The sequence below is a fragment of the Phasianus colchicus genome, chromosome 31, assembly GCF_987193195.1.
Source record: "Phasianus colchicus chromosome 31, bPhaCol1.hap1.1, whole genome shotgun sequence".
Lineage (NCBI taxonomy): Eukaryota > Metazoa > Chordata > Aves > Galliformes > Phasianidae > Phasianus > Phasianus colchicus.
Window position 1 is genome coordinate 1,799,827 of NC_143466.1, and position 27,574 is coordinate 1,827,400.

General features: G+C 53.6%; 3 protein-coding genes across 3 annotated transcripts; 1 reads left to right on the plus strand and 2 right to left on the minus strand.

Annotated features, from left to right (window-relative positions):
- Positions 1 to 7,167: 7,167 nt before the first annotated feature.
- LOC149914215 (G protein-coupled receptor 42-like) lies at positions 7,168 to 10,654 on the plus strand. The gene is made up of 4 exons (XM_090127536.1): positions 7,168 to 8,702; positions 9,876 to 10,078; positions 10,207 to 10,395; positions 10,616 to 10,654. The coding sequence occupies exons 1-4, from the start codon at positions 7,433 to 7,435 to the stop codon at positions 10,652 to 10,654; spliced, it is 1,701 nt and encodes a 566-aa protein (XP_089983662.1). The 5' UTR covers positions 7,168 to 7,432.
- A 4,311-nt stretch (positions 10,655 to 14,965) lies between these two features.
- Positions 14,966 to 18,359, minus strand: LOC149914216 (osteoclast-associated immunoglobulin-like receptor). The gene is made up of 4 exons (XM_090127537.1): positions 18,326 to 18,359; positions 17,412 to 17,690; positions 17,020 to 17,331; positions 14,966 to 16,902 (listed from the first exon to the last, which is right to left on the minus strand). The coding sequence occupies exons 1-4, from the start codon at positions 18,357 to 18,359 to the stop codon at positions 16,625 to 16,627; spliced, it is 903 nt and encodes a 300-aa protein (XP_089983663.1). The 3' UTR covers positions 14,966 to 16,624.
- A 340-nt stretch (positions 18,360 to 18,699) lies between these two features.
- LOC149914217 (platelet glycoprotein VI-like) lies at positions 18,700 to 23,776 on the minus strand. The gene is made up of 5 exons (XM_090127860.1): positions 23,584 to 23,776; positions 23,161 to 23,502; positions 22,919 to 23,083; positions 22,490 to 22,527; positions 18,700 to 19,323 (listed from the first exon to the last, which is right to left on the minus strand). Exons 1-5 carry the CDS (start codon positions 23,729 to 23,731, stop codon positions 19,177 to 19,179), a joined length of 840 nt encoding a protein of 279 aa, XP_089983986.1. The 5' UTR covers positions 23,732 to 23,776; the 3' UTR covers positions 18,700 to 19,176.
- Positions 23,777 to 27,574: the final 3,798 nt, after the last annotated feature.

Sequence of the window (27,574 nt, forward strand, 5' to 3'; positions counted from 1 at the left end):
GGAAGGGAAGGGAAGGGAAGGGAAGGGAAGGGAAGGGAAGGGAAGGGAAGGGAAGGGAAGGGAAGGGGAGGGAAGGGGAGGGAAGGGGAGGGAAGGGGAGGGAAGGGGAGGGAAGGGAAGGGAAGGGAAGGGAAGGGGAGGGAAGGGGAGGGAAGGGGAGGGAAGGGGAGGGAAGGGGAGGGAAGGGGAGGGAAGGGGAGGGAAGGGGAGGGAAGGGGAGGGAAGGGGAGGGAAGGGGAGGGAAGGGGAGGGAAGGGGAGGGAAGGGGAGGGAAGGGGAGGGAAGGGAAGGGGAGGGAAGAGGGGAGGGGAGGGGAGGGGAGGGGAGGGGAGGGGAGGGGAGGGGAGGGGAGGGGAGGGGAGGGGAGGGGAGGGGAGGGGAGGGGAGGGGAGGGGAGGGGAGGGGAGGGGAGGGGAGGGGAGGGGAGGGGAGGGGAGGGGAGGGGAGGGGAGGGGAGGGGAGGGGAGGGGAGGGGAGGGGAGGGGAGACTTCTGTTCATGACATGGAGGAGCTAGGCCCTTCCCACCTTAACCTTCCTCCTCAGGAAGTCATCAGGCAGGAGAGATGGAGGATTTACTTGATTGAGATAAGGAGAAAACTGTTTTACTCAAAATGGTAAAGGAATGTGATATAACACATTATAAAAGGAATCAAGAGGAATATATCACACCAAAGGGAAAGGGGAAATATCTCCTAACTGTGTGGCAGGTTAGGGCAGAGCAGAAAGCGAAGGAACGTCCTCCACTCACCATCTCACTGCCTTCCTGGAAACCACGTGGGAAGAAGGCTGGTAATTATTTCTCATTGTGAATTTCTTGCCTTACAAGGGGGGCAGAACGAACCTGTTCCCACTGATGTTACACCGAGTTGAGCAACCTGTTTTGCTGCCTTATCTTCAACAACAGGACATCTATTCAACTTTCTTATCTTCACTTGGCAACAAGTTTTGCAGCCTCCGCATTTCGTTCTTCAGCTTCCCTTGACGCAAACCTGCTGTTCTTCTGCTTGTATCTGCTCCAGGTCTGCAAAGGGTTCTTCTCACAGAGTGGAAAAGCTGATGGATCTGGTTGAAAGGTAATGAGATGGTAATCATGTATTAATTGCAAACAAGTACAAAAACTGTGCACTCTCTGCAAGCATATCGACCCCTCATGCAGATGGTTCTGCCAGCTGTGCGATGCTCTCTCTGCACCCAAGCACACCTTTGCCTCAACTTCCAGTTCAGCTTGCAAACTGCTTATCACCGCTCTCGCTGACTCAGTTCCTCATCCAGTTTGGTGCACAACACATCCATCTTCCTGCACTGCTCTCACTGCAGCACCTCCTACTCCACAAACAATGGCCTCACCTTTACCAGGTCTTCTTCAGTGTCCTTTTGACAAGTCCTGTATCCTCTCTGCACTCTTGATCAGGCTGAGCTCGTGTAGACATGAGCAGCTGCCAGGAAACTCAGACAAGGTCCAAACAAGAATCCTTCCTTCTCAACTCGGATTATATCTCTTCTGGATTCCTCTTGCTCTGTATTCAGGGCATTCTGCCCATGATGCCAAGTAAAATGTCCCGTCCCACTCGGTGAGTTGTGGGAAAGGTGAATCTTTGGAACCTCCCAGATATGGCACTGCTCTGTGAACCCAACTGTCCCTTTCTTCCACCTGGTTGGTGGAACTGCTATTGCCAGAGTTGATCAGCCAATTCCTCCACCACTTGCCCCTCTCCAAATTTCCAGGTTCTTACTGTCTGTGAGTTGCCATACGATGATGGTGAGTTGCCAATCAAACTTCCTCCACATTGGACACTGTCTGGATGTTGGGAGAACTGGTCATTGTTCAGGTCCCCATTCCATACCTCCTCCAGCACAGCTCATTCCCTCCCACACTGGATACCCCTTTCCATGCTGCCCACTTCCCTGGCTGACATGTGGCATCGTCCCTGTCAGGACAACTCTCCTTCACAGCTGACAGCAGTTGTGTCCAGAGAGGGAGAGCACTGTCATGTTTTCCATGACTTTGTCAGTGCCCCCTTCCCCAGAGAGGGATCCCAGCTGCCTGGCTTCCATGCCCACTAAATCCAGGCTGTGGGCCCCGTTATCCCAGCATGGCAGCAGCCAGGTGATGCTGTGCTCGCCTGGACAATGGCTGAAATCACCTAAAGAGGGTCAAGGTGGCCGAGCCCCCAATACTGGGGTTCCTGTGCTGGATTGGAGCTGAGTCCCTGTCCTGATGCAGGAAAGTGGTGCTTCGAAAACCCTGGTTCCAGCACCGGATGGTGATGTTTGTCCCGACCTCCACATGTTCCTCAGGGAAATGCTGCATGGAAGGTATTTGGATCTATGTATAAAGTGACGGCAGTGCTGGGACACGGCCCCACAGCACTATACCTCCTTTTTTGTACATTTACTCCTATTCTGGGACTCCCCGCCACCACACAGCTGACGTTTGCTGTTCAGGAAACACCAAACTTCCTCCAATGTCACCGCTGCCCTATAGGACACCTCCCTGAGGTCACTGCTCCTCTGTGCCTACCCCAAAGATCTATCGGGTGTTCCACAAAATATGCACCTCCCCCCCCCCTTTTGTTTTTACTCCCCCCCAGAATGTGCCCTCACCCTCAAGTAGTGTCCCTTACCCTAGATGGTGTCCCCACCCCATCACAAAGGACAAAGGGCCTCTGCAGGGGTGGCCCCCAAATGCGGCCCCACCCTTGCCCACATAATCTATGGGGCGGGACCCAGCTCCCCACAGACACTGAGGTGAACAGAGGAGGTGAGCACACGTGGGGGTCCTGGTGGGCTGAGGGATGTGGGCTGTAATGGGGCAATGGGGAAAAATGGAGAGTCACGGGAGGGATATGGGGTCAGGGGACTATATGGCAGGATGTGGGGTTGTGGTTGTATGGGTTGGGGATACAAGATCACGGTGCTATATATCTTGATACAAGGCCACCAGGCTGGATATGGGGCAACCAGACAGGATATAGAGCTGTGGTGAGGGCTGTGGGGTCATAGGTCTATGGGGCAGGACATGGATTTGTGGAGTACAGGGAGGGTTTTGGAGAGGCGTCCAGCTGCACGCTTAAAGACTGCCTCCTCCAGAAAAGAAAGGAGGGTAATAGTCATAGGAGACTCCCTTCTAGGAGGAACTGAAGGCCCAATATGTCGGCCTGCCCCCACCCGCAGGGAGGTGTGCTGCCTCCCTGGGGCCCGGGTCAGGGATATTTCTAGGAAACTTCCTAGTTTGATCCGCTCCTCTGATTATTATCCCTTATTGATAGTCCAGGCTGGCAGTGATGAGGTCACTGACGGAAGCCTGAGGACTACGAAAAATGACTTCAGGAGACTGGGGAGGTTAGTTGAAGGAGCAGGCGTACAGGTAGTATTTGCCTGTATTCCTACAGTGGCAGGGAAGGATTCTGAGACGACCAGAAGAACACACCTTGTAAACATGTGGCTGAAAGGCTGGTGCAAAAGCAAGAATTTTGGGTTCTTTGATCATGGCGCGGTCTACTCGGCACCTGGCCTGGGGTCGGCTGATGGGTCTCACCTGTCTCAAAGTGGGAAACAGATCCTTGCCCAAGAGCTGGCAGGACTTGTAGAGAGGGCTTTAAACTAGATAGGAAGCGGGTAGGGGATAAAACCAGGCCTGCTAGAGATGAGCCTGGGGGAGCGGCACTGGGATTAGGGACGAGGCGAGGGGCTCGGCTGAAGTACATCTACACCAATGCACGCAGCATGGGCAACAAACAAGAAGAGTTGGAAGCCACGGTGCGGCAGGCAAGCTATGACCTAGTTGCCATTACGGAAACATGGTGGGACTGCTCCCATGACTGGAGTGCTGCAATGCATGGCTACAAGCTCTTCAGGAAGGATAGGCAAGGAAGAAGGGGTGGTGGTGTGGCTCTGTATGTTAGAGAGTGCTTTGATGTTACTGAGCTTGTGGCTGGGGATGATAACGTTGAATCCCTATGGGTAAAGATCAGGGGAAGGGCTGACAAGGCAGATATCCTGGTGGGCGTCTGCTATAGACCTCCAAACCAGGATGAAGAGACAGATGAGGTGTTCTATGAGCAGCTGGCAGAAGCTGCGAGATCGCCAGCCCTTGTCCTCATGGGGGGCTTCAACTTCCCTGACATATGCTGGGAATTCAACGCAGCGCAGAAGAAGCAGTCTAGGAGGTTTCTGGAGTGTATGGAGTATGGATAACTTTCTGATGCAGCTGGTGAGAGAGCCTACGAGAGGAGCTGCCCCGCTAGACCTGCTGTTCACAACAGCTGTTCACAAACAGAGAAGGTCTGGTGGGAGACGTGGAGGTCGGGGGCTGTCTTGGACAGAGTGACCATGAGATGGTAGAGTTCTCGATTCTTGGTGGAGCCAGGAGGAAGAACAGCAAAACTGTTACCTTGGACTTCTGGAGGGCGGACTTTGAATTGTTTAGAAGACTAGTAGGGGGAGTCCTCTGGGATTCAGTCTTAGAGGGTAAAGAGGTCCAAGACAACTGGTTGCTCTTCAGGAAGGTAGTCTTACAGGCGCAGGAGCGGGCTGTCCCCTTGAGCTACAAGATGAGCTGGCGGGGAAGGAGACCGGCATGGATGAATAGGGAACTATTCTCGAGGCTCCGGGAGAAAAAGAGAATCTACCTCCTGTGGAAGAAGGGACGGGTGACTCAGAAAGAGTACAGAGAAGTTGTTAAGATGTGCAGGGAGAAAATCAGAAAGGCAAAAGCCCAGCTCGAACTCAACCTGGCCGCTGGGATAAAAAGAAACAAGAAATCCTTTTACAAATATATCAACAGTAAGAGGAGGACTAAGGAGAATCTCCATTCCTTACTGGATGAGGCTGGGAATGTGACTACTGACAATAAGGAAAAGGCAGAGGTCCTGAATGCCTTCTTTATGTCTGTCTTTAAAGGTTATCCTGAGTATCCTCAGGATACTCCACTTTTTGACCTGGTAGTCTCGGCTGGGGAGCAGACTAAACCACCCACGATTCAGAAGGAAACAGTCAGAGACCTGCTACTGCAACTGGACTGCCACAAGTCCATGGGGCCGGATGAGATTCACCCCAGAGTGCTGAGGGAACTGGCGGAGGTGAGAGCCGAGCCGCTTTCCATCATCTATCAGCGCTCCTTGTTGACGGGTGAAGTACCAGAAGACTGGAGGCTTGCCAGTGTGACTCCCATCTACAAGAAGGGCTGTAAGGAGGACCCGGGGAACTACAGGCCTGTTAGCCTGACCTCGGTGCCAGGGAAGGTTATGGAAGAGATTGTCTTGAGGGAGATCACGCGGCAAGTGCGGGACAACCGGGGGATCAGGCCTAGCCAGCATGGGTTCCCGAAGGGTAGGTCCTGCTTGACCAACCTGATCTCCTTCTATGATCTAGTGACCCGCCTGGTGGATGAGGGACAGGCTGTTGATGTGGTCTACCTAGACTTCAGCAAGGCCTTTGACACTGTCTCCCACAGTATTCTCCTGCAGAAGCTGGCAGCCCGAGGCTTGGACAGGTACACTCTTGGCTGGGTAAGGAACTGGCTGGAGCGCTGGGCTCAGAGAGTGGTGGTCAATGGAGCTAAATCCAGCTGGCGACCGGTCACGAGCGGTGTTCCCCAGGGGTTGGTGCTGGGGCCTGTCCTCTTCAAGATATTTCTTGATGACCTGGATGAGGGCATTGAGTGCACCCTCAGTAAGTTTGCAGATGACACCAAGTTGGCTGGAAGTGTGGATCTGCCTGGGGGTAGTGAGGCCCTACAGAGGGATCTGGACAGGCTGGAGGGCTGGGCTGAAGCCAACGGGATGAGCTTTAATAAGACCAAATGCCGGGTCCTGCACTTTGGCCACAGCAACCCCAAGCAACGCTACAGGCTTGGGGCGGAGTGACTAGAAGACTGTGTAGAGGAAATGGACCTGGGGGTGTTGGTTGACGCTCGGCTAAACATGAGCCAGCAGTGTGCCCAGATGGCCAAGAAGGCCAATGGCATCCTGGCTTGTATCAGAAGTAATGTGACCAGCAGGAGTAGGGAAGTAATTGTTCCCCTGTACTCAGCTCTGGTGAGGCCACACCCTGAGTACTGTGCCCAGTTCTGGGCCCCTCACTGCAAGAAAGACATTGAGGCCCTGGAGCGTGTTCAAAGAAGGGCAACAAAGCTGGTGAGGGGTCTGGAGCACAGGCCTTATGAGGAGCGGCTGAGGGAGCTGGGAGCGTTCAGTCTGGAGAGGAGGAGGCTCAGCAGAGACCTTATTGCTCTCTATAACTACCTGTAAGGAGGCTGTAGCGAGCTGGGGGTCGGCCTCTTCTCCCGTATAACCAGTGATAGGACTAGAGGGAATGGTTTCAAGCTGCGCCAGGGAAGATTCAGGCTGGATATTAGGAAATACTACTTCTCTGAAAGGGTGGTCAGGCACTGGAATGGGCTGCCCAGGGAGGTGGTGGAATCCCCTTCCCTGGAGGTGTTCAAGGAACGTTTGGATGTTGTGTTGAGGGATATGGTTTAGCAAGAACCATTGGTGATAGGTGGATGGTTGGACTGGATGATCTATAGGTCTTTTCCAACCTTAGTGATTCTGTGATTCTGTGATTCTGTGAGATGTGGTTTTGGTGAGTTATGAGGTGTGGGGAGTTCTGGGAGAGCTGTGGGATTTGGGGTCAGTTGTGGGTTTTCATATGGAGAGGCTCAGTGCCCTGCCCCTCCTCTTCTCCTCACCCTGAGCAGGAAATGCATTAATCAACCATATGAAATCCATATGGGGGCAGCACTCTCCTATGGGTGTGGAGGAAGCTGTGGGGCCTCACCTCATAACCCCATGACACCACATTGTACCCCATAACCACATCAGCCCATGTTCCTGCCCCACAGCCCCGTGATTCCATATTCAGCCTCATGGCTCTGTGCCCCACAGCCACACAGCCTTCCCTTCCTCCATTCTCATCCTCATCGCTTTGGGAATGCTACGAGCCCATATGCTGCCCATAATCCCATATCCTGACCCATAACAGGAAATCTTATCCCCTGTCCTGCCCCATAGATCCATATCCTGCTCCATAGCTTTATGTCCCAGAGCCCTGGAACCTTCCTCCTGCTGCACTCATACTCATGTCTTTGGGACTACGAGGACCATATATACCTTCCCACAGCCCCATATCACATTTCACAGCCCCATACCTCTCCCTCTTGCCCCATATCATGCCCCATAGCTCCACATCCAACCCCATATCCTCATTTCCAGTCCCATATCCCCAGAAATTGACAAATCACCCCACGGTCTGATCTGTGCCCCATATCCTTGCCTCATAGCCCACGGACTCCATACTCCAACCCATAGCTCTGGTATCATCCCTTGTATCCCTCCTATAGTCCCAGTTTGATATCTTGTCCCATTCCAGTATGACCCCATAGCCTGCCCTACAGCTCTGTGCCCTTTGTCCCACAGCCTTCCTCTCGCCATGCTCGTCTTAGCCATCCACGTGCTGACCTTCGCTGTGGGTTTTCCTGCCAACATCTTCACCCTCCTCACCCTCCTCATCAAAATCCGATGCCACCGTCCTCATCCCCACCTCACCGCTGCCGACCTCCTCCTCCTCCACCTCACCACCGCCGACCTCCTTGTCCTCCTCTTCCTCCCATTCAAGATGGCCGAAGAGGCAGCCATGATGGCGTGGCCCTTCCCCAGAGTGCTCTGCCCCATTGCAAACTTCTGCTTCTACTCCAGCATCTACCTCAGCACTCTCTTTATAGCTGCCCTCAGTGTGGAGCGCTACTTTGGGGTCGTGTTCCCACACCGCTACAACCGGGGCCGGAGGTTATGGCGGACGATGTCCGCCAGCGCCGTCCTTTGGGTGATGGCATTGTCCCTTTGTTCCTTCGTCTTTGTAGCAGAGCATCAAAGAGAATTTGGGGTCAATGGCTCTGAGGCTGATGGGGAAGGTGGTTTAGGCTTCAATGGGAAAAAGACCTGGGGATCGGTGATGGACATCCCCAATCACGTTGACCACGTTGGGCTGAAGACGGACAACTCCCATTGTTCCGGGACCAGTCGGTCTGACCTTGGGGGATTTGAGTTAACCAAACCTAACGGCATTGACACCAATGTCAACAGTACTTCTACTGCTGACATCACTCCCAGTGGCTCCAAGGTCCCCAGTCTCAACATCTACAGGATCTCCAGCTCCAAGGCCAACCGCAACATCTCCACCCTCCAATTCTCTGCCTGCACAACCCCAAAAACTCCCCACATCCCCACCACCACATCATGGAACTCTCAGAATGCCTCTGAGACTCAACCCCACATGGTCTACCACTGCTACGATGACTTCTCCCCAACCCAGCTGCGCTTTGTTCTCCCGCTGCGCCTTGTACTCTTCCTCGTCCTCTTCCTCCTCCCCTTTGCCATCACCATGTTCTGCTATGTCCACATCATCCGTGCCCTCCTCACTCGACCCCACATCCCACTGCAGAAGAAGTACCGCACTGTGGGGCTGGCCGTGGCCACCATGGTCAACTTTGTCATCTGCTTTGGTCCCTACAACCTCTCGCATGTGGTGGGCTTTGTGCAGCAGCGCAGCCCCACGTGGAGGACCTACGCTGTGCTCCTCACCACCCTCAGCCCCGCGCTCGACCCCTTCATCTTCTATTTCTCCTCCAGTGCTGTGCGGAGGGCGGTCAGAGGGGTGGTGGGGGCTGTTTGGGGCACAATCCATGGGTTTTGGGGTTGGTGTGGGTGGGGGAGTGAGGGGGGGAGTGGGGGAGAGTGAGCCCCAACCAGGAGGAGGTGCTGGGGTAAATGAGGTTGTTGTGATTGGAGTGGGTTTAATGGGGTGGGAGGTCAGAAATGGGGACGGGTGCATTGTCTTTGTGGTAAGAGTGGTTCCGTGGATGTGTCCAGTGTTTGTGGGTCAACCAACACTTGGTCGCTGCTGGGTTGTCCTACTGAGTTAGAGTCAATAAAGACCCGTGGATGTGGTCAGTGGGGTCAATGAGGTCACATAGATCAGTGTGGTCAATGCAGAACCCTGAGTGTGACTTAATGTTTTCCCCAATGTCCACTGGGGTTGGGGTCAGTGTGGACTATTGACCCAACTTTGCTTTATGCCCAGTGCCCCCAATTGCTTCAGTGCCCCCATGTCTGCAATGCCCTCAATATCCAGCAATGTCCCCAGTTCCTCCAGTGTCTCCAATATCCCCAGTGCCCCCTATGTGCAGGGCTGAGCAGGAGGAAAGAGCATCCCTCTACACTCCAGAGATCAGTTCACCCATCAGCTGTCTCCCAGACAACACATCTGGCCGTGGTCTCCAGGAGGCTGAAAGTTCTTCCCAAAAAGAATGCAGGTTCCCGGGCGAGTGCCCACCCCAAAACTCATCCATGCAGGTCTTCCACAGGAGGGAGTGCCTGAGCCTGCACTCAGGTCCTTGCCTAGGGCAAGGCAGTCAGCTGCACACCTCCAGACTGCCTTCAGACAGAAGGAAAGAAAGGTGTCTGTCACAGGGGACTCCTTCTGATGGGAAAAAAGGCTCTGACTCATCGGCCAGTCACTACCTGTAGGGAAAGTGTGCTGCCTTCCTTGTTGCCAGCTCAGGACATCAGCAGGAGACTCCCTGCTCTGGTTCACCCCTCTGGTTGTTCTCCCTCACTGATGGCTCAAGCTGGCAGTGATGAAGTCACTGAGAGAAGCTTGAGGGCCCTGCAAAGGCACTGGGTTGCTCACTGGATGGAGTGGGAGCACATGTGGCGTTCTCGTCTGTCCGCTCAGTAGCTGTGAAGGATACTGAGAGGTCAGGGAAACACATCTGATAAATACGTGGCTGAATGGTTGGTGCCACAGCAGAAGTTTTGTTTCTTCTTTTTCTGACCAGAGGGCGCTGTACTCTGTGCTGTGCTGATGGCTGCAGGTGGATCCCAACTGTCTGAAAGGGAGAAGCGGATCTCAGACCAGGAGCTGGCTTGTTTCCCTGAGAGGGCTTCCAACTGGCAGGCCTTTGGGGTCAGCGTGAGATATGGAGGGGGTGACATCCTGTGTGGGACACCACAACTGGGGCATGTGTGCACGGCTCTGGCCGAGCTGCTCAACCTGGTGGTGGAGCTGAGGGAGGAGGTAGGTAGACTGCGGACCATCAGAGAGTGCGAGCGGGAGATTGACTGGTGGAGTGACTCTGTGCGAGAAAGGCGCAGAGATTGCACTTCCCAGACTGAGGGAGTAATGGACCCTCTCTCTCTCCATAGTCAAACAGGGAGAGACAGCTTGAGAGGAGAGGAGGAATGGCAGCAGGTCTCAGCCCAGCGTCGCAGGCAACCCCCATCCCGACCTCCCTCGGTTCCCTGGTCCCTCTCTGTAACAGGTATGAAGCCCTGAAACCAGAGGGAGTGGTGAGTGATGATGACGTGGGAGCACTGCCGCCAAGCTTGCCCAAGGTGAGGCGGTCAGCTCCACGTTTGAAGACTGCCTCCTCCAAGAAAGAAAGGAGGGTGCTAGTTGTAGGCGACTCTCTTCTGAGAGGAACAGAGGGTCCAATATGTCGGCCTGACCCTACCCACAGGGAGGTGTGCTGCCTTCCTGCGGGCCGGCTCAGGGATATTTCCAGAAAACTCCCCAGCCTTATCCGCCCCTCTGATTATTACCCTTTATTGATAGTTCAGGCCGGCAGCGATGGGATCGCTGATAGAAGCCTGAGGATTATAAAAAATGATTTTAGGAGACTGGGGAAGTTAGTTGGTGGAGCGGGCATACAAGTAGTGTTTGCCAGTATTCCCTTGGTGGCAGGGAGAAACACTGAGATGACCAGGAAAAGCCATCTTATAAATGCATGGCTGAGAGCATTTGCTGAGGTGCAAGCACAAAAATTTTGGATTCTTTGATCACGGGGCGGTCTACTCGGCACTTGGACTGAGGTGTGCTGATGGGAATTGCCTGTCTCCAAAGGAAAATGGATACTTGCCCAGGAGCTGGCGGGACTCGCAGAGAGGGCTTTAAACTAGATAGGAAGGGGGCAGGGGATAAAGCCAGGCCTACTAGAGATCAGCCTGGGGAAGTGGTATTGGGATTAGGTGAGAGGCGAGGGGTTCAGCTGAGGTGCATCTACACCAATGCACGCAGCATGGGCAGCAAGCAAGAAGAGTTGGAAGCCATTGTGCAGCAGGCAAACGATGACCTAGTTGCCATAATGGAAACGTGGTGGGATTGCTCCCATGACTGGAGCGCTGCAATGGATGGCTACAGACTCTTCAGGAAGGATAGGCAAGGAAGGAGGGGTGGCAGTGTGGCTCTCTGCATTGGGGATTGCTTTTATGCTACTGAGATTGTGACTGGGGACGATAACGTTGAATCCCTATGGGTAAAGATCAGAGGAAGGGCTGACAAGGCAGACATCCTGGTGGGCGTCTGTTACAAACTTCCAAACCAGGATGAAGAGACAGACGAGCTATTCTATAAGCAGCTGGCACGAGCTGCATGGTCGCCAGCCCTTGTGCTCATGGGGGACTTCAACTTCCCTGACATATGCTGGGAGTACAGCACAGCACAGAAGAAGCAGTCTAGGAGGTTTCTGGAATGCAGAGAGGATAACTTCCTGATGCAGCTGGTCAGAGAGCCCACGAGAGGAACTGCCCCACTAGACCTGCTGTTCACAAACAGGGAAGGTCTGGTGGGAGATGTGGAGGTCGGAGGCTGTCTTGGACAGAGTGACCATGAAGTGATAGATTTCTAAATTCATGGTGGAGGCTGGAGGGGGAATAGTAAAACTGCTACCTTGGGCTTCCGGAGGGCGGACTTTGAAGTGTTCAAGAGACTAATAGGGGGAGTCCCCTGGCATTCAGTCTTAGCGAGTAAAGGGGTCCAAGAGAGCCGGTTGCTCTTCAAGAAGGAAGTCTTAAGGGTGCAGGAGCAGGCTGTCCCCCTGAGCTGCAAAATGAGCCAATGGGGAAGAAGACCGGCGTGGATGAATCGGGAGCTATTCTTGAGGCTCCGGGAGAAAAAGAGAATCTACCTCCTGTGGAAAGAGGGACAGGCAACTCAGAATGAATACAAGGAAGTCCTTAGGATGTGTAGAGGTGAAATCAGAAAGGCTGTTGATGTGGTCTATCTAGACTTCAGCGAGGCCTATGACACTGTCTCCCACAGTATTCTCCTGCAGAAGCTGGCAGTCCATGGCTTGGACAGGTACACTCTTGGCTGGGTAAGGAGCTGGCTGGAGGGCCGGGCCCAGAGAGTGGTGGTGAATGGAGCTAAATCCAGCTGGCGACCGGTCACGAGTGGTGTTCCCCAGGGGTCGGTGCTGGGGCCTGTCCTCTTCCAGATCTTTCTTGATGACCTGGATGAGGGCATTGAGTGCACCCTCAGTAAATTCGCAGATGACACCAAATTGGCTGGAAGTGTGGATCTGCCTGGTAGGGGCGAGACCATACAGAGGGATCTGGACAGGCTGGAGGGCTGGGCTGAGGCCAACGGGATGAGGTTCAACAAGACCAAATGCCAGGTCCTGCACTTCGGCTACAACAACCCCAGGCGACGCTACAGGCTTGGGGCGGAGTGGCTGGAGGACTGCATAGAGGAAATGGACCTGGGGGTGTTGGTTGTGCTCGACTGAACATGAGCCAACAGTGTGCCCAGGTGTCCAAGAAGGCCAATGGCATCCTGGCTTGCATCAGAAAGTGCTGCCAGCAGGAGTAGAAAGGTGATGGTTCCCCTGTACTCAGCTCTGGTGAGGCCGCACCTTGAGTACTGTGGCCAGTTCTGGGCCCCTCACTGGAAGAAAGACATCGAGGCCCTGGAACGTGTTCAGAGGAGGGCAACAAAGCTGGTGAGGGGTGTGGAACACAGGCCATATGAGGAAAGGCTGAAGGAGCTGGGATTGTTTATCCTGGAGAAGAGGAGTCTCAGGTGAGACCTCATTGCTCTCTATAACTTCCCGAAGGGAGGTTGTAGTGAGCTGGGGGTTGGCCTCTTCTCTCATGTCATTAGTGATAGGACCAGAGGGAATGGTGTCAAGCTAAAGCAGGGGAGATTCAAGCTGGTGCTCCTACCACCCCAAGCCTACCTCTTTGTGTCCTCACCTCTTGGGGACAGCGTGAGACTGGAGGTGGCACCCACACCTGCACCCCCAGCTAGGTACCAGCCCCCATTTGGGTGCCCCCAGTGTCACCCACAGGTGGCAGTATCATCACATCCCTTCCCCATCGCGGTGATGCTGAGGATGAAGGCACCCAAATACCTTCAACCCTCAGGTGCTGAGTTGGTGTCCCATGGGAACCTGGTGATTGCAGTGGTGAGGGGCTGTGCTGCTGTCCTCGTTTTTGCCCTTGGCATCTTCTTTGTCATCGATGCCCGCAGCCTCTGGATACAGAGAGGTGAGAGTCTGGATGCTGATGTGGGTGCTGGAAGACCCCTTTAATGCCTCTCCACTAAGCATCTCATCTTTGGGGTGCGCTGTTTGGGAGTGACCCACATTCCCTATTTTGGGCTCCCTGATCCTCTCTTCCCCTCTCAGTGATTCTCAGATCTTTTCAAACCCAACACCTTCAAGTCCCCACCAGTGCCCCCAAATGCTTCCCAATCCCACCAAATCTCCAAATGCTCATCTCTAACAACAGTACCCTTTTTTTGCCTTCAAATCCCTTTGCACGCTTTCATACAAACAAATCCTAACGAATCCAACCCACACCCATCAGCAGCGCTGTGGGATCCCCACATCTGTCCCAATTCAATCCTCCCATATAGATCACCTCCAAGCCCCCTGACTCCCATTCTGTCCAACGTACATCTCCTACAGATTCCCTCATAGACCATTACCATCACTGTTACATCTCTCTTCCTTGACTGTCCTATTAAAATGTTTTTTCTCTCAACCTCTGAGTTCCAGATTATTTCTCTCTCATTGTCTCCCCCATCCCTCTAGGAGCAGTCAGTGAATGATGACAAAAGCCTTTCTACATTTTCAGAACAGCCTTTCTCAACACTTGAGCAGATATAAGCAGAAGGACGTGAATAGAAGCTCAAGAACTGAATGCAGAGGAGCCTCCTAGTCAGCAGTCAAATCTTCAGTCACTCTCAAGAAGTCTCCATCCAGTCCCTAAACACTGTCCAGCTCCAAAATACCCTCACCACCCCATTATCTACATCCAGCCCCCAAATGTCCCATCCACCCACAAAATCTCCATCCACTTCCCATAATCTCTATCCCCCCAGAAATTTCCAGCCGCACAGAAATCTCCATTCACTCCAAAATTCTCTATCCAGCTCCACAACATCCATCCATGCATCCCCAAATATCCATCCAGACCCCAAAGTCACCTTCCAGGCACAAAATCTTTCTTCACCTCCAAAATCTCACTGCACACCCCAAATCTCCATCTGGTCCCAAAAACCTCCATCCAGCTTTTAAACACCCCATCGAGCTCACAAAATCTCCAACATTTCCCATTTCATTACCAAAAGGGAGAAGTCAGCTCCCCTGCCCTTCCCCTCACTGCTGTTCCCACACACCAACTTCCTCTTTTCCCCCATTTGCTGACAAACACCACACCCCCTCTGTCCTTTTCTGAACCAAAATGCATTTTCCCCCATCACCAAAAATAAGCAAACCCAACCCAAACTCTGCTACTTAAACCCTCAGACCAGTGTGAGCATCAGTGAAGCTGTGTCCTGACAGATAGATAACCTTGGTGGTCATTAAAAACAAAACAGCAGGCATGTTTGGCCTGACCTCACAGCTGTGTCACTGTCCTTCAGCCCTGATGTCAGTGCTGGGTGCTGTGAAATTATCAAAGGATTTGCAACATCACTGTCAGCAAAACCTTGTGCCCAAGAGCTGCTTTTGCTGGAATGGAATAAAAGAAAGGTAAAACCTTCCAGCAATGGGAATCCTGGCCCCAAAGGACGGACAAAATACTCCACTAATGGGAATTGTACCACAAAAGGCAGGCAAAAATATTCTAGAATGGGTATTTTTAACACCAAATCCAGGATAAAAACCCCCAGAAGCAGGAATTGGCCTTCAAATTGAGAATTAAGCCCTCCAGAAGCATAACTATAAAACTGCAGAAGAAGAAATCCTCCCCAAAAAGTAGCACAGATCTTCGTAGAAATAGGGATCCTGTCCTAAAAGGCTGGATAAAATATTCCAGACTGGGAATCTCCTTCCAGGAGAACAGGAGAAAACCATCCAGAAGTGGGAATCCTCTCTCAAACGCACGATAAAACCTTTCACAAAGGACAATCCACAAGGATAATTCTACCAGAAATGAGGGTAAAAATATTTGGAAATGGTAAATCTTCCACCAAAGGTTGGTTGAAACTCTCCAGAATTGAGAAATATCCCCAAAAGAAGGAATGACGACCTTCAGAGGTAGAGGAAGGGTAAAACCTTCCAGAAATAGGAATCCTCTATCATGAAGCAGAATCTAACACTTCAGAATCAGAATTCTCAACCAGGAAAGTGGAATAAAACCCTCCAGAAATGGGAATTCTGTCCCAACTTCACTGTGGGCGGGGTGCTGGTTTGGGATGTGGAGCTGGAGATGCGCACACAGGAAGGGGACGTGTGTGTGCTGTAGGGACAGACGTGGCGCTGACGTGGGGCACATGGTAAGGACACACGGACACAGGGAGGGCCTGGAGAGTGCAGGCACAGGGAGCACATGTGCACCGTCCCTCTCAGGGGGTTTGGAGGGAGGTGAATCTCTCTCTGTCTCCTGAGTCACACCTCTCCCAGCCAGCAGGGACAGATACTGCGATGGAGTCAGCCAAGGCTCAGAGCAGGAATACACGTCCATTTCCTGAGAGCTTCTCTTCAGAGCACTGCTTTGGAATGAAAAACTGTCCACAAAGTCTTGTTGCTCACCTCAGGCATTCTTTACCGGTCTCAGAAAACATGCTAAGGACACCCATGTGCAGCACTGTGCACATCTACTGGTGTACACGCGTGATGCTGCAGACACCAAGGAATGGAGTTAATCACGGAGTGCACATCTGGGTGTAACTGTTGTGCACATGTGACGGTGAACACATGTGACACACAGGAACACATGCAGTGATACATGCATGCAGTGCACACGTGACGGTAAGCACACACAACACACCTGCACTGTGCACGCTGGCAGTACATGTGTGCACGCAACACACACGTGTTTGTGCACACGTATGGAGGCATCAGTGATGCCTCCCAACTGCTACCTCGGCGTAGATAACAGAGGGCTGGGGGTCAGCGGGGGGGTTGAGGGGCGGAGTGCTGGGGGTCACAGCTTGCAGCTCCATGTAGGTCAGACCCTCGCTGTCACTGGAAGGCACCTGGGGACACAGTGGGAAGGCAGAGTGTCAACCTGGGGTTTAGAGTTAATGGGACACTGCCTGAGTGATGTTTGGGTTTTTTCCTACAAGTGTGAAAGTGGCCCATAGGGTCTGAGGGGTATTCATTTCCACGATGCGGATTTGGAGTTCCTCATGGTCTGGGTCTGGGTGGTGTGCTTAACACGAAGGCAATCCATATGAGGCTCCCCTGGATCCCCTGGGGTCCCCATGGTGACAGGGTTTGGGGTTGTAAACGGGATCAGGAGGTGTTCCAAGGGGCAAACTGGGGTTTGGGGTCCCCTGATCCAGACACTTACCTGGAACTCCATGTCCTCATGCTTTTCGGCAGTGGCAGCTGCATCAAAACAAGGAGAGGAATGTGGTGGGGCTATGACCCGGGAAGGGGTGAGGGGGGGGCAGGAGGGGAAGAAGGGAATTGACTGAGGAGCGTTTGAGGGCATCTACTGAGAAATAAAGACGTTTAAACCCTTCCCCTCCAGGGCACTCATCTCTCTGTATCTGACGTCTGCAGCCAGCAAGGAGGAAGAAGATGGCAAGGACGAGGATGAAGAGAAAGGCAGCTGTGCAGCCCCCAACGACTGCCACCACCAGCTTCCCATGGGAACTGTCTGCAGCACCTGTGGGGTCCGGGTGTTTGGGTTATCACAACCTCAACCACAACCTCCATAGGGACAGGAGGTGACACAGCCACTCATGGGTGGAACCTGGAATACCAAAATGGGGTTGATACTCACCTGGGGTTGAAGGTGTGGGTGTCACCTCCAGAGTCACATTATTCCCAAGGGGTGAGGACAGAAAGGGGTGACCCCAGGGGCGGTAGGAGCACCTATAGGTGCCACTGTCAGCTGGGGTCACCCCAAAGATGGTGAAGGTGGCTGTGCCCACCACATCGGGGTCCTGGCGTTGGGTGGGGGCTGAGCACCCATCCTTGTGCAGAAGGAAGGCGGCCCCATAGTCCTTGTTCCAGCACTGGATGGTGACATTGGTCCCCATCTCCACACATTCCTCAGGGCTCAGGGAAATGCTGGGTGGGGGGAAACTGCGATCTGCATGAGGGAAGGGACAGCAGTGGGACACGGTCCTTTTGTGAGCAAGCAGAACCATCTGCTGTCCCCAGTGCCCTCACCTGTCAGCACCAGCTCCACAGGATCACTCTTCTCTGAATCCACTGCTGACCAAGACTCCTGGTACTGACAAAAATATCTACCTGCGTGCTCCCGATTTGTGTTCAAGAAGGAGAAGTCTGCAGTGTCCTGCTTCTTGTACTTGTAATTGCGGTATGTTTGATGCCCTTCCTGGTACAGCCAGACCCAGGCAGCCAGCTGGGGCAGGTGGCACCTTAGGGTGACATTTTCCCCCAGGGACACCCCCTGGCTGGGGTGCAGTGACAGGGAGGGTCGGGGCACTAGGACAGGGGACAGCAGTCAGCCTTGTCCCTGCACACCCCCCTGTGTACCTCTGCTGGCACCCTGACAATGCTCCCCTCCCTCTCTCCCCATGCTCCCCCCATCTCCATACTCACAATGCTGTGCTCTGCTCGCTGCCACCAGCCACCAACCTGCAAGGGACACGGTTCTGGTTCCATACAGGGCCTCCAACCCCCTTGGCATCACATCCCCATTGTCACACACCGAGAATGAGGGCCAGTGCCATTGGTGTCATGAGGCAGGAGCAGCTTGGAGACAGTGAGACTGCAGTGGGGACAGGGAGTGGCGTTGGGCTGCTGCCAGTTCCTCTTTTGGACAGGATGGTGTGATGTTGCCAACTGATGTGGCAATCATAGCTCAAATGGGAAGTGGCACGTTGGGGTCCCCAGAAATGTTGTACACATGGAGCTGTGCAAATAGTCCCCGCTGGTTTGTCCTTTGCAGTTTGTCCGGGCTTGGGTGTCACACACAGAGTTCTGCCAGCACGTGGTCCTGCACTTTTCCCCCCATGGAATCCCAAACACAGGACATGGCTCCAAAGGGGTGTCCCCCATGGAATGTCACATGTGGTCCCCAACACTTCCAGCTGGCTGTCCCTACGCACTTCAGGTACCACACTCCGTCCCCACTGTGCTTTCCTCCACCATCCCCACTGGGGGCAGTAGCAGGGATCTTTGGGGATGCAGTGGCACCACGCAGGCATAGGATGTGCTATGGGCACACAGGCACAGTGGAGCACACGTGTGGCACAGACATGGATCAATTCTAAGGAAATGTTTTGGCAGTAAGGAGTAAGAGTTTTGGCAGAGAAGGAGCACACGTGTTACACCAATGCGGTGCGTACCTTCTAAGGACACACTTGTGCATTGCTGTGGTCACACACAGGTTTACAGACATGATCTCACACACAGATACACAAAGGCAAGGCGTTACACAAGCAGTACATCTGTGTGTACATCTATGGAGTATATTTGCAAAACACAACTGTTCACCTCTACTCATTGATTCCCAACCCATCCCCGAGCTGCACCCGCTCACCCCATGCAGCTCTCCTCAGAGTTCCATTTCTCACCCGATGCCATATGGTGTGGGAGATGCCTTTGGCACTGCAGGTCAGCTGTCCTGGTTCGGTCCCCTCTCAGCTCCTGGTGCCCCTCAGCCCCTCGCTGGCAGCACAAGGCAAGAAGTTGAGAAACGGAACCACTCTCAGCTCTGTGCAGCACTGCTCAGCATCAGCTGAACCACCTCTGTGCCATCAGCATTGGTTTTCTGAAGCCAAAACTCACAGGACACAAGGAAGCAAATCAGCTTTATCCCAGCTGAAACCAGGACAATACCCCGCCATGTTCCATACAGCTTACATCAGGCTCAGGTCCCACTGTTTCCCATGCAGCCTAATTAACCACCATCTCCTATCCTGTGTTTCAGTACACATACACACACAGCATTTCCGTGGTCCCTTGGTCATCCCTGTGAAGTGTTGGTGGAGTACATTGAGTCCATGGCTTTGGGCTCCATCAGCAGCGCAGGGTGCGCTTGGTGGCTGTGACTCGTGGTGTTCGCCAGGGGTGGGTGCTGGATCTGGTGCTGTTCAACATCTCCATCAGTGACCTGGACAAAGGGATGGAGTCCACCCTCAGCAGGTTTGCAGGTGGCACAAAGCTGGGAGGAGTGGCTGACACACCAGAGCTCCGTGCTGCCATTCTGCACCATTGGGTTGGGCTCTCTTGAGTGGTGTGCAGTGACTGGACGAGGGGCAGTGGGCACAAACTGGAGCTCAGGAAGTTGCATCAAATCATGAGGAAGAACTGCTATACTGTGTGGGAGACAGAGCACTGAAACAGGCTGCACAGAGAGGTGGTGGGTTCTCTTTCTCTGCAGGTAATTAAAACCCACCCAGATGCTTTCCTGTGCAACCAACAGCAGGGAAACAAGTTGAGCAGAGAGGTTGGATTTGGTGAACTCCAGAGGTCACTTCCAACCCCATGCCTGTGGGATTCTGTGCTATGACCTGGCTGAGAATCTGGGCTAACCACAGGGCCTGTGGCAGGGGTTGGATCAGCCAGTGTTTGATGGAGGGATTTAAAAATGTCCATCAACACTTGGCACTCCTGTGGAGCAGAGAGTGCCCGTGTGAGGAGTTCCCGCGGTGAGGGTCCTGCAGTGCCAGAGTGATGGCACTGCTGAGCACAAGGAGCACATGGCATCCATGGCCGCTGTCACACGAGCACACGCTGCAGACAAACGGGCAGAAGCATCCAGAATTGCAGGGCAGCCCTCAGAGGCGAGAAGCAGCGCCAGCGCAGTGAAGGGAACAGCCCTGAGAGCTGTGATGGATGGCACCGAGTGAAGGAACAGCTGAGCGCTGTGAGCAGCAGCTCTGAGGCTGCTGTACCGCTGAGAGCAGTTGTGTTGGAACACGCTCTGCTCACAGCTGTCGGGATCTCCACCCATACTATGAAAGGGTGCTGAAGGATTGGATGGCAAGGAAAGGAGGCTGTGGTTAGAGATGAGCATTTAGTAGGGTTCTGAAGGAGCTGGCTGAGGTGGTTGCCGAGCCGCTCTCCATCATATTTGAGAAGTCGTGGCTGTCTGGTGTGGTCCCGGATGACTGGAGGAAGGGTCACGTCACTCCCATTTACAAGAAAGGGAGCAAGGAGGACCCTGGGAACTACAGGCCGGTGAGTCTCACCTCTGTGCCTGGGAAGATCATGGAACAGATCATCCTGGATGACATGCTTGATCACATGAGGAAAGGGCGTGTGATCCGTGACAGCCAGCACGGCTTCACCAGAGGAAGGTCATGCTTGACCAATCTGGTGGCCTTTTATGATGGAGTGACGGCATCGGTGGACAAGGGAAAGGCGACCGATGTCATTTACCTGGACTTGAGCAAGGCCTTTGACATGGTCCCCCACCACATCCTTCTCTCCAAACTGGAGGGATGTGGATTTGATGGGTGGACCACTCGATGGATAAGAAACTGGTTGAAAGGCCGCAGACAGAGGGTGATCATCAATGGCTCTATGTCCAGGTGGAGGCTGGTAACGAGCGGCGTCCCCCAGGGATCTGTCTTGGGACCGGTGCTCTTTAACATCTTTATCAATGACATTGATGACGGAATTGAGTGCACCCTCAGCAAGTTTGCTGACGACACCAAGCTGAGTGGTGTGGTTGACACAGTTGAAGGACGGGATGCCATTCAGAGGGACCTCGAGAGGCTAGAAAGGTGGGCCCGGGTGAACCTGATGAGGTTCAACACTGCAAAGTGCAGAGTTCTGCACTTGGGCCGGAGGAATCCCAGGCATCCCTACAGACTGGAAGGAGAGGTCCTTGAGAGCAGCCCTGTGGAGAAGGACCTGGGGGTCTTGGTAGACGAAAAACTTAACATGAGCCAGCAGTGTGCCCTTGCGGCTCGGAAGGCAAATGGGATCCTGGGCTCCATCAGAAGAGGGGTGGCCAGCAGGGACAGAGAGGTGATTGTTCCCCTCTACTCTGCTCTTGTGAGGCCCCATCTGGAATACTGCGTCCAGGTCTGGAGCCCCCAGTACAAGAAAGACAGGGAGCTGTTGGAGAGGGTCCAGAGGAGGGCCACAAAGATGATCAGGGGACTGGAGCACCTCCCCTATGAGGACAGGCTGAGGGAGCTGGGCTTGTTCAGCCTGGAGAAAAGAAGGCTGCGGGGTGACCTCATTGCAGCCTTTCAGTACATAAAGGGAGCCTACAAAGAGGAGGGGAATCAACTCTTTGAAAGGGTGAGTGACAGCAGGACAAGGGGAAATGGTTTTAAGCTGAGGGAAGGGAGATATAGGTTGGATGTCAGGGGGAAATTCTTTACGGAGAGAGTGGTGAGGTACTGGAACAGGCTGCCCAGGGAGGTTGTGGATGCCCCGTCCCTGGAGGTGTTCAAAGCCAGATTGGATGGGGCCCTGGGCAGTCTGGTCTAGCATTAGGTGGAATGGTGGTGGCCCTGCATGTGGCAGGGGGGTTGGAGATTCATGATCCTTGAGGTCCCTTCCAACCCTGGCAATTCTGTGATTCTGTGATTTAGGGGTTTGGTGTGATTGGGAAGCACTTGGGGGATCTGGCAAGGACTTGAGGGTGCTAGATGAGGTGAGATCTGGGAATCATTGAGAGGGAGCTCAAAACATTGAATTGGGTTCTCTCCCACACTGTGCATCCCAAAAATGAGACACGCTGGAGGGAGGCCTTGGTACGGTCTGCCAGCACTCACGTTAGCATTGGTAACTGGGGGCTGTGGAGTGGTGGGTCCCCCCATGAGGCGGCATCTCCTGGTTGGCACAGATCAGTCCCTCACTGTCACCAGGGGTCACTTGGAGACAGTGGAGAATGGCTCCTCTGTATGGAAGTGAGGAGGGACAGCTCTGTGCTAAGTGTGAGTGGTGATTGTAGTTGGTGTGTTTGGGACCTTGGGGGGCTTTGATTTGGGGTGTCATTGGTCCAAAACTCTCAAAAAGGGAGATCCTTTGTGAGGGTTTGTGGGGTCCCACTACATGGTTTGGGGCTGCTCACACTGTCAGGGGGTTGATTAGGGCTGGGAGATGCCTAGGGTCTCCAAAAAATAGTCCTCCAAAAAAACTTTGATCTGGGGCCTCGGGAGCTCTCCACAATGCAGATTTGTGCTTCCCCATGGTGAGGATCTGGGGCTGCGCATTAGTGTAGAGTAAGCTGTATGAGGAGGAGGGTGCAATTGGAGGATGGGGTGTCCAAGGGGCAGGTTGGGATTTAGGATCCCTCACCTTTAGGTTTCCCTTACCTGAAAGTGCATGGCCTCGGGGATGTTTGTGTCAGCCCCTGTGTGAATACAGGAGGGGAAGAGGGTTGGGGTTATGGAGGGTGAAAGGGAAGTGATGCTTGTAGGGCATGTGGGGACATAGAGGGAATGGCAGGGGAGTCAGGAGATACTTGAATGAATTTCTAGGGGATCAGTAAGGGATGGACATCCGTGCACAAGATGACTGGGGTAATGTATGAGGGCTGGAAGGGGAAATAGAGGGATATGTGGGGGCATTTATAGGTGATGGAAGGGGAGCAGGGGACACTTGGGAGAATCGATAGGCAACCTGTAGTGGATCGAATGGCACACCTGGTGCATTCTACAGGAGAAGGGAAGAGGAGGAAGGGGACAACTGGGAAGTTCTGTAGGACATCAAAACCATCTAAGACTTTCCCCACCAGGCCTCACATCTCTGTATCCAGTGCCTGCGGGCATTGATGACAAAGAAGATGCCGAGGCCAAAGATGAGGGCAGCAGCGCAGCCCCTCACCACCGCCAGCACCAGGTTCCCATGGGACACCAACTCAGCACTGTGGGATGCAGGTATTTGGGTGTCTTCATCCCCAGCATCACCTGCAGAGGGATGGGATGTGATGACTGCCACCCATGGGTGACACTGGGGGCAACAAAATAAGGAGGCTTGAACCTACCTGGGGGTGTGGGTGTGGGAGTCACCTCCAGCGTCACGCTGCCCCCAAGGGGTGAGGACACAAAGGGAAAGTTCCTGCTGTGAGAGGAGCACCTGTAGGTGCCAGAGTCTGCCAGGGTCACTCCAAAGAGGAGGAAGGAGGCCGTGCCAGCACCATCAGGATCCTGGCGCTGGACAGGGGCTGAGCAACCATCCTTGTGCAGGAGGAGGGAGGTCCCATTATCCTTGTTCCTACATTGGATGGTGACATTGGTCCTTGTCTCCACACACAGGGTGACGTTGGTCCCCATCTCCACGCATCCCTCCCGGCTCAGGGAAATGCTGGCTGGGGGTGAGTTGTAATCTGTGCGCAAAGAAGGGACAGCAATGAGACATAACCTTGTGGGCATCGACCAGGCCCACCCATTGTCCCCAACACTCTCACCTGTCAGCACCAGCTCCACGGGGTCACTCTTCTGCCATGCCCCCCATTCCTCTGACACCTGGTACTGGCACCGATATGTCCCCGCATGTTCCTTACTTGTGCTAACAAAGGAGAACTCTGCCGTGTTCTGTACCTGGTGCTTGTACATGCAGGAGAGGAATCGTTCTTCCTGGCAGAGCCGGACCCGGCAGCAGCTCAGCAACACACAGCCCTTCTGTCACCAAGCCCCCTCTTTATGGGTTGGGGAGGGATTCAAAGAAAGACAAAACTCATAGGCTGAGATAAAAACTATTTACTCAGACCAAAAAGGAAGAGAGAAATAACCGTAGTGGTAAAAGCATTTCTATGCTTACTAAATCAGTGATGCTCAACACAACTGCCCACCGCTCTCTGACCAGTGCTCCAACTTGGGAAGGATTTGCAGTCCCTTCTGCAGTGTGTGTCAAGAGATTTGAGGAGTACAAGTAAGGATCGTGGGGTAAGAATTGAGCATTTAGGTATTTGGTGTCATTGTGAAGTGCATGGGGTCTCTATGCATGGCTACGGGGGTTCCACTATTGCTTGGGATGCCCATGGGATCTGGGGCCTTTCCAGGAAGCTTGGTGATTCCCTGAGACTTTGAGCTTGCTGCAGAGTACTTGGGTGCTATTTGCTCAGATCTGGGGTTGCCTATAGGGTCTGGGTGATTTTAGGGCTGGAAGAGCACCAGTGGGGCTGGAGGATTACATCTGGACTGTAGATTTTGGGTTTCCCATGGGCTGGATTTGGGGATGAACATAAAGACAGAGTAAGATGTATGAGGCTGGGAGTCTCTTGGGGTCCATAGGGACAGGGTTTGGAGTTAACAGTGGTGTTTTGGGGGAGTCTCCAAGGGGGCAGGTTGTGCTTATGGATTCCCTGACTCAGATATTGTCCTGGAAGTGAATGGACTCAGCCTTCCTGGGGGAGGGGCTGTATCTGTATCAAAATGGGGAGGGGAGCGGGATGGGGGTTATTGAAGGCACCAAAGAGCACGAGGGGGTCAGTAGTGCATGGAAGTGAAGGCAGGGGAAAGTAAAGGGGATTGATCCACCTATACAGGATGGAAGATGAGGAAGGACACAGCTGGAGGGAGGTATAGGGATTGAAAGGTATGGGAGGGAGATTGGGGGGGTATATGAACTGTGCAAGAGGAAACAGAGCATACTTGTGTGTGATCTAAAGCTGCTCTATCGAGTGTCGAAGTGATTCAGCTGTCTTCCCAACCAGGGCTGTCATCTCTTTGTATCCAGAGGTGGCGGACATCGAGGACAAAGTAGAGGCCCAGGCCAAAGACGAGGGCAGCAGCGCAGCCCCTCACCACTGCCACCACCAGGTTCCCATGGGACCTCCTCTCATCACCTGTGGGGTCCAGCAGTGTGCATGTCCTCATCCCCGGACATCACCTCCACGAGGATGGGATGCAGAGACTCTGCCAGCAACGGGTGGCATCAGAGACACCGAAATGGGAGGCCCAGAACTACCTGGGGCTGCAGGTGCTGGTGTCACCTCCAGTGACATGTTGGCCCCAGGGGGAGAGGACAGGAGCTAGGAGGTGGTTACAAGATAGGGACACCTATAGTTGCCCATGTCAGCTGGTGTAACTGCAAAAAGAGTGAATGTGGCTGTGCCCCCACGATTCTGGTCCTTGTGCTGGACAGGGGCTGAGCTCATCCTTGTGCAGGAAGATCGTACCCCCATATTCATGGTTGCAGCACTGGATGGTGACATTAGCCCACATTTCCACACACTCCATGGGACTCAGGGAACTGCCAGGTGGGGGATAACTGTGATCTGAGTGCACAGAGGTAACAGCAATAGAACACAGCCCTGTGGGGACAGCCCAGGGCCATCTGCTTTCCCCAGTGCCCTCACCTGTCACCACCAGCTCCACGGCATCGCTCTACTCCGATGCCCCTGGTGGCTCCAACAACCAGTACTGACACAGATGTTTCACTGCATCTTCCTTCTTTACACTAACCAAGGGGAACTCAGCCATGTCCTGTACCATGTCTATGTCCTCCTGCTTTTCAAGTCCCCAACGGCCTTCCTTGTAGAGCTCAACCTGTGCAGCCAGACAGGGCAGATGTCACCACAGGGTGACAGTGTCCCCCAGGGACACCCCCTGGCTGGGGTGCAGCGACAAGGAGGGTCGGGGCACTAGGACAGGGGACAGCAGTCAGCCTTGTCCCTGCACACCCTCCTATGCCCCTCTGATGGCCCCCTGACCACACTCCCCTCCCTCTCTCCCCATTCTCCCCCTGTCCCCATACTCACCCTGCTGTGCCCTGCACGCTGCCACCAGCCACCAACCTGCAAGGAACACGGTTCTGGTTCCACACAGGGCCACCAAACGCCGTGGCACCACGTCCCCATTGTCACTCACCCAGGATGAGGGCCAGTGCCATTGGTGCCATGAGGCAGGAGCAGCTTGGGGACAGCGAGGCTGCAGTGGGGAAAGGAAGTGGCCGGAGAGCTGCTGTCAGTTCTCATTTTGGGATAGAACTGCCATGATGTCACCTCCCCATATGACAATTGTGGCACGCAGATGACAGTGCACACATCTCCTTTACAGCGCCCCACACAGGCTGTCACCTGTCAGCTCTCACAAACTGTCCACAAAGCACTTCCTGAACGTGGCCTGCCACTGTGCCCAACATGGGGTGCCAAACACAGCACACGTGGCTCCAATGGGGTGTCCCACACGGAATATCACATGTGATCCCCAACACATCCAGGTAGCTGTCACCGCATATTTTGGGCACCACACTCTGTCCCCACTGTGCATTCCTCCACCATCCCCACTGGGGACAGCAGCAGGGACCTTTGGGGACACAGTGACACCCACACAGGCATTTGTCAGATGCTAAGGACTAAGATGTACTTCGAGGAACACCCGTGGTCTGTTGTGTTGGATTGGTACAGATTGTGGCATCCCACAGCAGATGTGGTGGGATTATTGACATAAATCAGAAAAATGTGTTGTCCTTCATAAACGGTGGCTGGATTTTGGGGTGGATTGGTTGGCTTTGGGATTCTCAACCGGTTGTAATGAATGTATAGTGGTTAAGGAAGAGATGTTAGAGATGAGCATTTGAGGGTAATTGATGTCATCCAAAGGCAACTGATGTCATCTACCCGGGCTTCCACAGTGTCCTTGACAAGATTTCACACCACACCCTCATCTCAAAATGGGAGAGAGATGGATGTGAGGATTGGGCTGTCCTGGAGAGAAGGAATTGGTTTGGAAGTCGCAGCCAGAGGGCTGTGCTCAACGGCTCCATGTCCAGTCTAGGTAGTGTTAAGTCGTGACCCCCAGAGGTCCCTCCTGGGAGCGCTGCTCTTCACCACCTCTCTCACTGACAGAGATGATGGCATGGAGTGCAGCCTCAGCACTTTGCTGATGGCGCTGAGCTGAGTGCTGCAGTCGATAGGACAGATGGAAGGGATGCTGGAAAGGACTAACAGAAAGCACATTCTTGACTTTCTGTGCTGTGCTTGGTATGCCCAAACTCTGGCAGTGCTTTGCTGACACACCGCTCTATTGTTTTCATGAGAGAGTTTGGCTACACATCCGTTTTTGGCCAAGCTGTTGTTGTGAACTCCCTTGTTTTTGACCTTGGGAAGGTGAACTGCTAACCCAGCAGGCACAAGGGATGTCTGAGGGGAGCCTGGGAGTCATCTTCATCATCTTCATGGTGGTCATCGTTGCTCTTTGCCAATTCAGGACTGCCACCTCCAGATGAGTCTCACCCCCATCCCTTCTCCAGCGCTGAGGGCCAACACTTTCACTCCTCAAAACAGACCTTGGAATCAGAGCAGTGATCAATCTGATTCTTGTCCCTCTCACTGCGTCTTGTTTTTCTCCTCCTCTGTGACGAACCTGAGTCACCGTCACTTTGGAGGATTCCTTCCTTAGCTTCCAATTTCTGCATGATATTGAATGAGAAGAAAGAGATGTAGGAAGAGATGA

Coding starts and splice junctions, on each gene's coding strand:
- LOC149914215 (XM_090127536.1), top strand. CDS start 7,433: ATGCTCGTCTTAGCCATCCACGTGCTGACCTTCGCTGTGGGTTTTCCT. Junction 8,703..9,875: donor CCATGGGTTTTGGGGTTGGT/GTGGGTGGGGGA, acceptor TGATGGCTGCAG/GTGGATCCCAACTGTCTGAA. Junction 10,079..10,206: donor TGGTGGAGCTGAGGGAGGAG/GTAGGTAGACTG, acceptor CTCTCTCCATAG/TCAAACAGGGAGAGACAGCT.
- LOC149914217 (XM_090127860.1), bottom strand. CDS start 23,731: ATGTACAAGCACCAGGTACAGAACACGGCAGAGTTCTCCTTTGTTAGC. Junction 23,503..23,583: donor CGTGGAGCTGGTGCTGACAG/GTGAGAGTGTTG, acceptor CTTTGCGCACAG/ATTACAACTCACCCCCAGCC. Junction 19,324..22,489: donor CCGAGGCCATGCACTTTCAG/GTAAGGGAAACC, acceptor CCCTTTGTCCAG/GTCACTGATGGAGATGTTGA.
- LOC149914216 (XM_090127537.1), bottom strand. CDS start 18,359: ATGGTGGAGGAAAGCACAGTGGGGACGGAGTGTG. Junction 17,691..18,325: donor CACAGTGGGGACGGAGTGTG/GTACCTGAAGTG, acceptor CCCCTGTCCTAG/TGCCCCGACCCTCCCTGTCA. Junction 16,903..17,019: donor ACCCACACCTTCAACCCCAG/GTGAGTATCAAC, acceptor CGGACCCCACAG/GTGCTGCAGACAGTTCCCAT.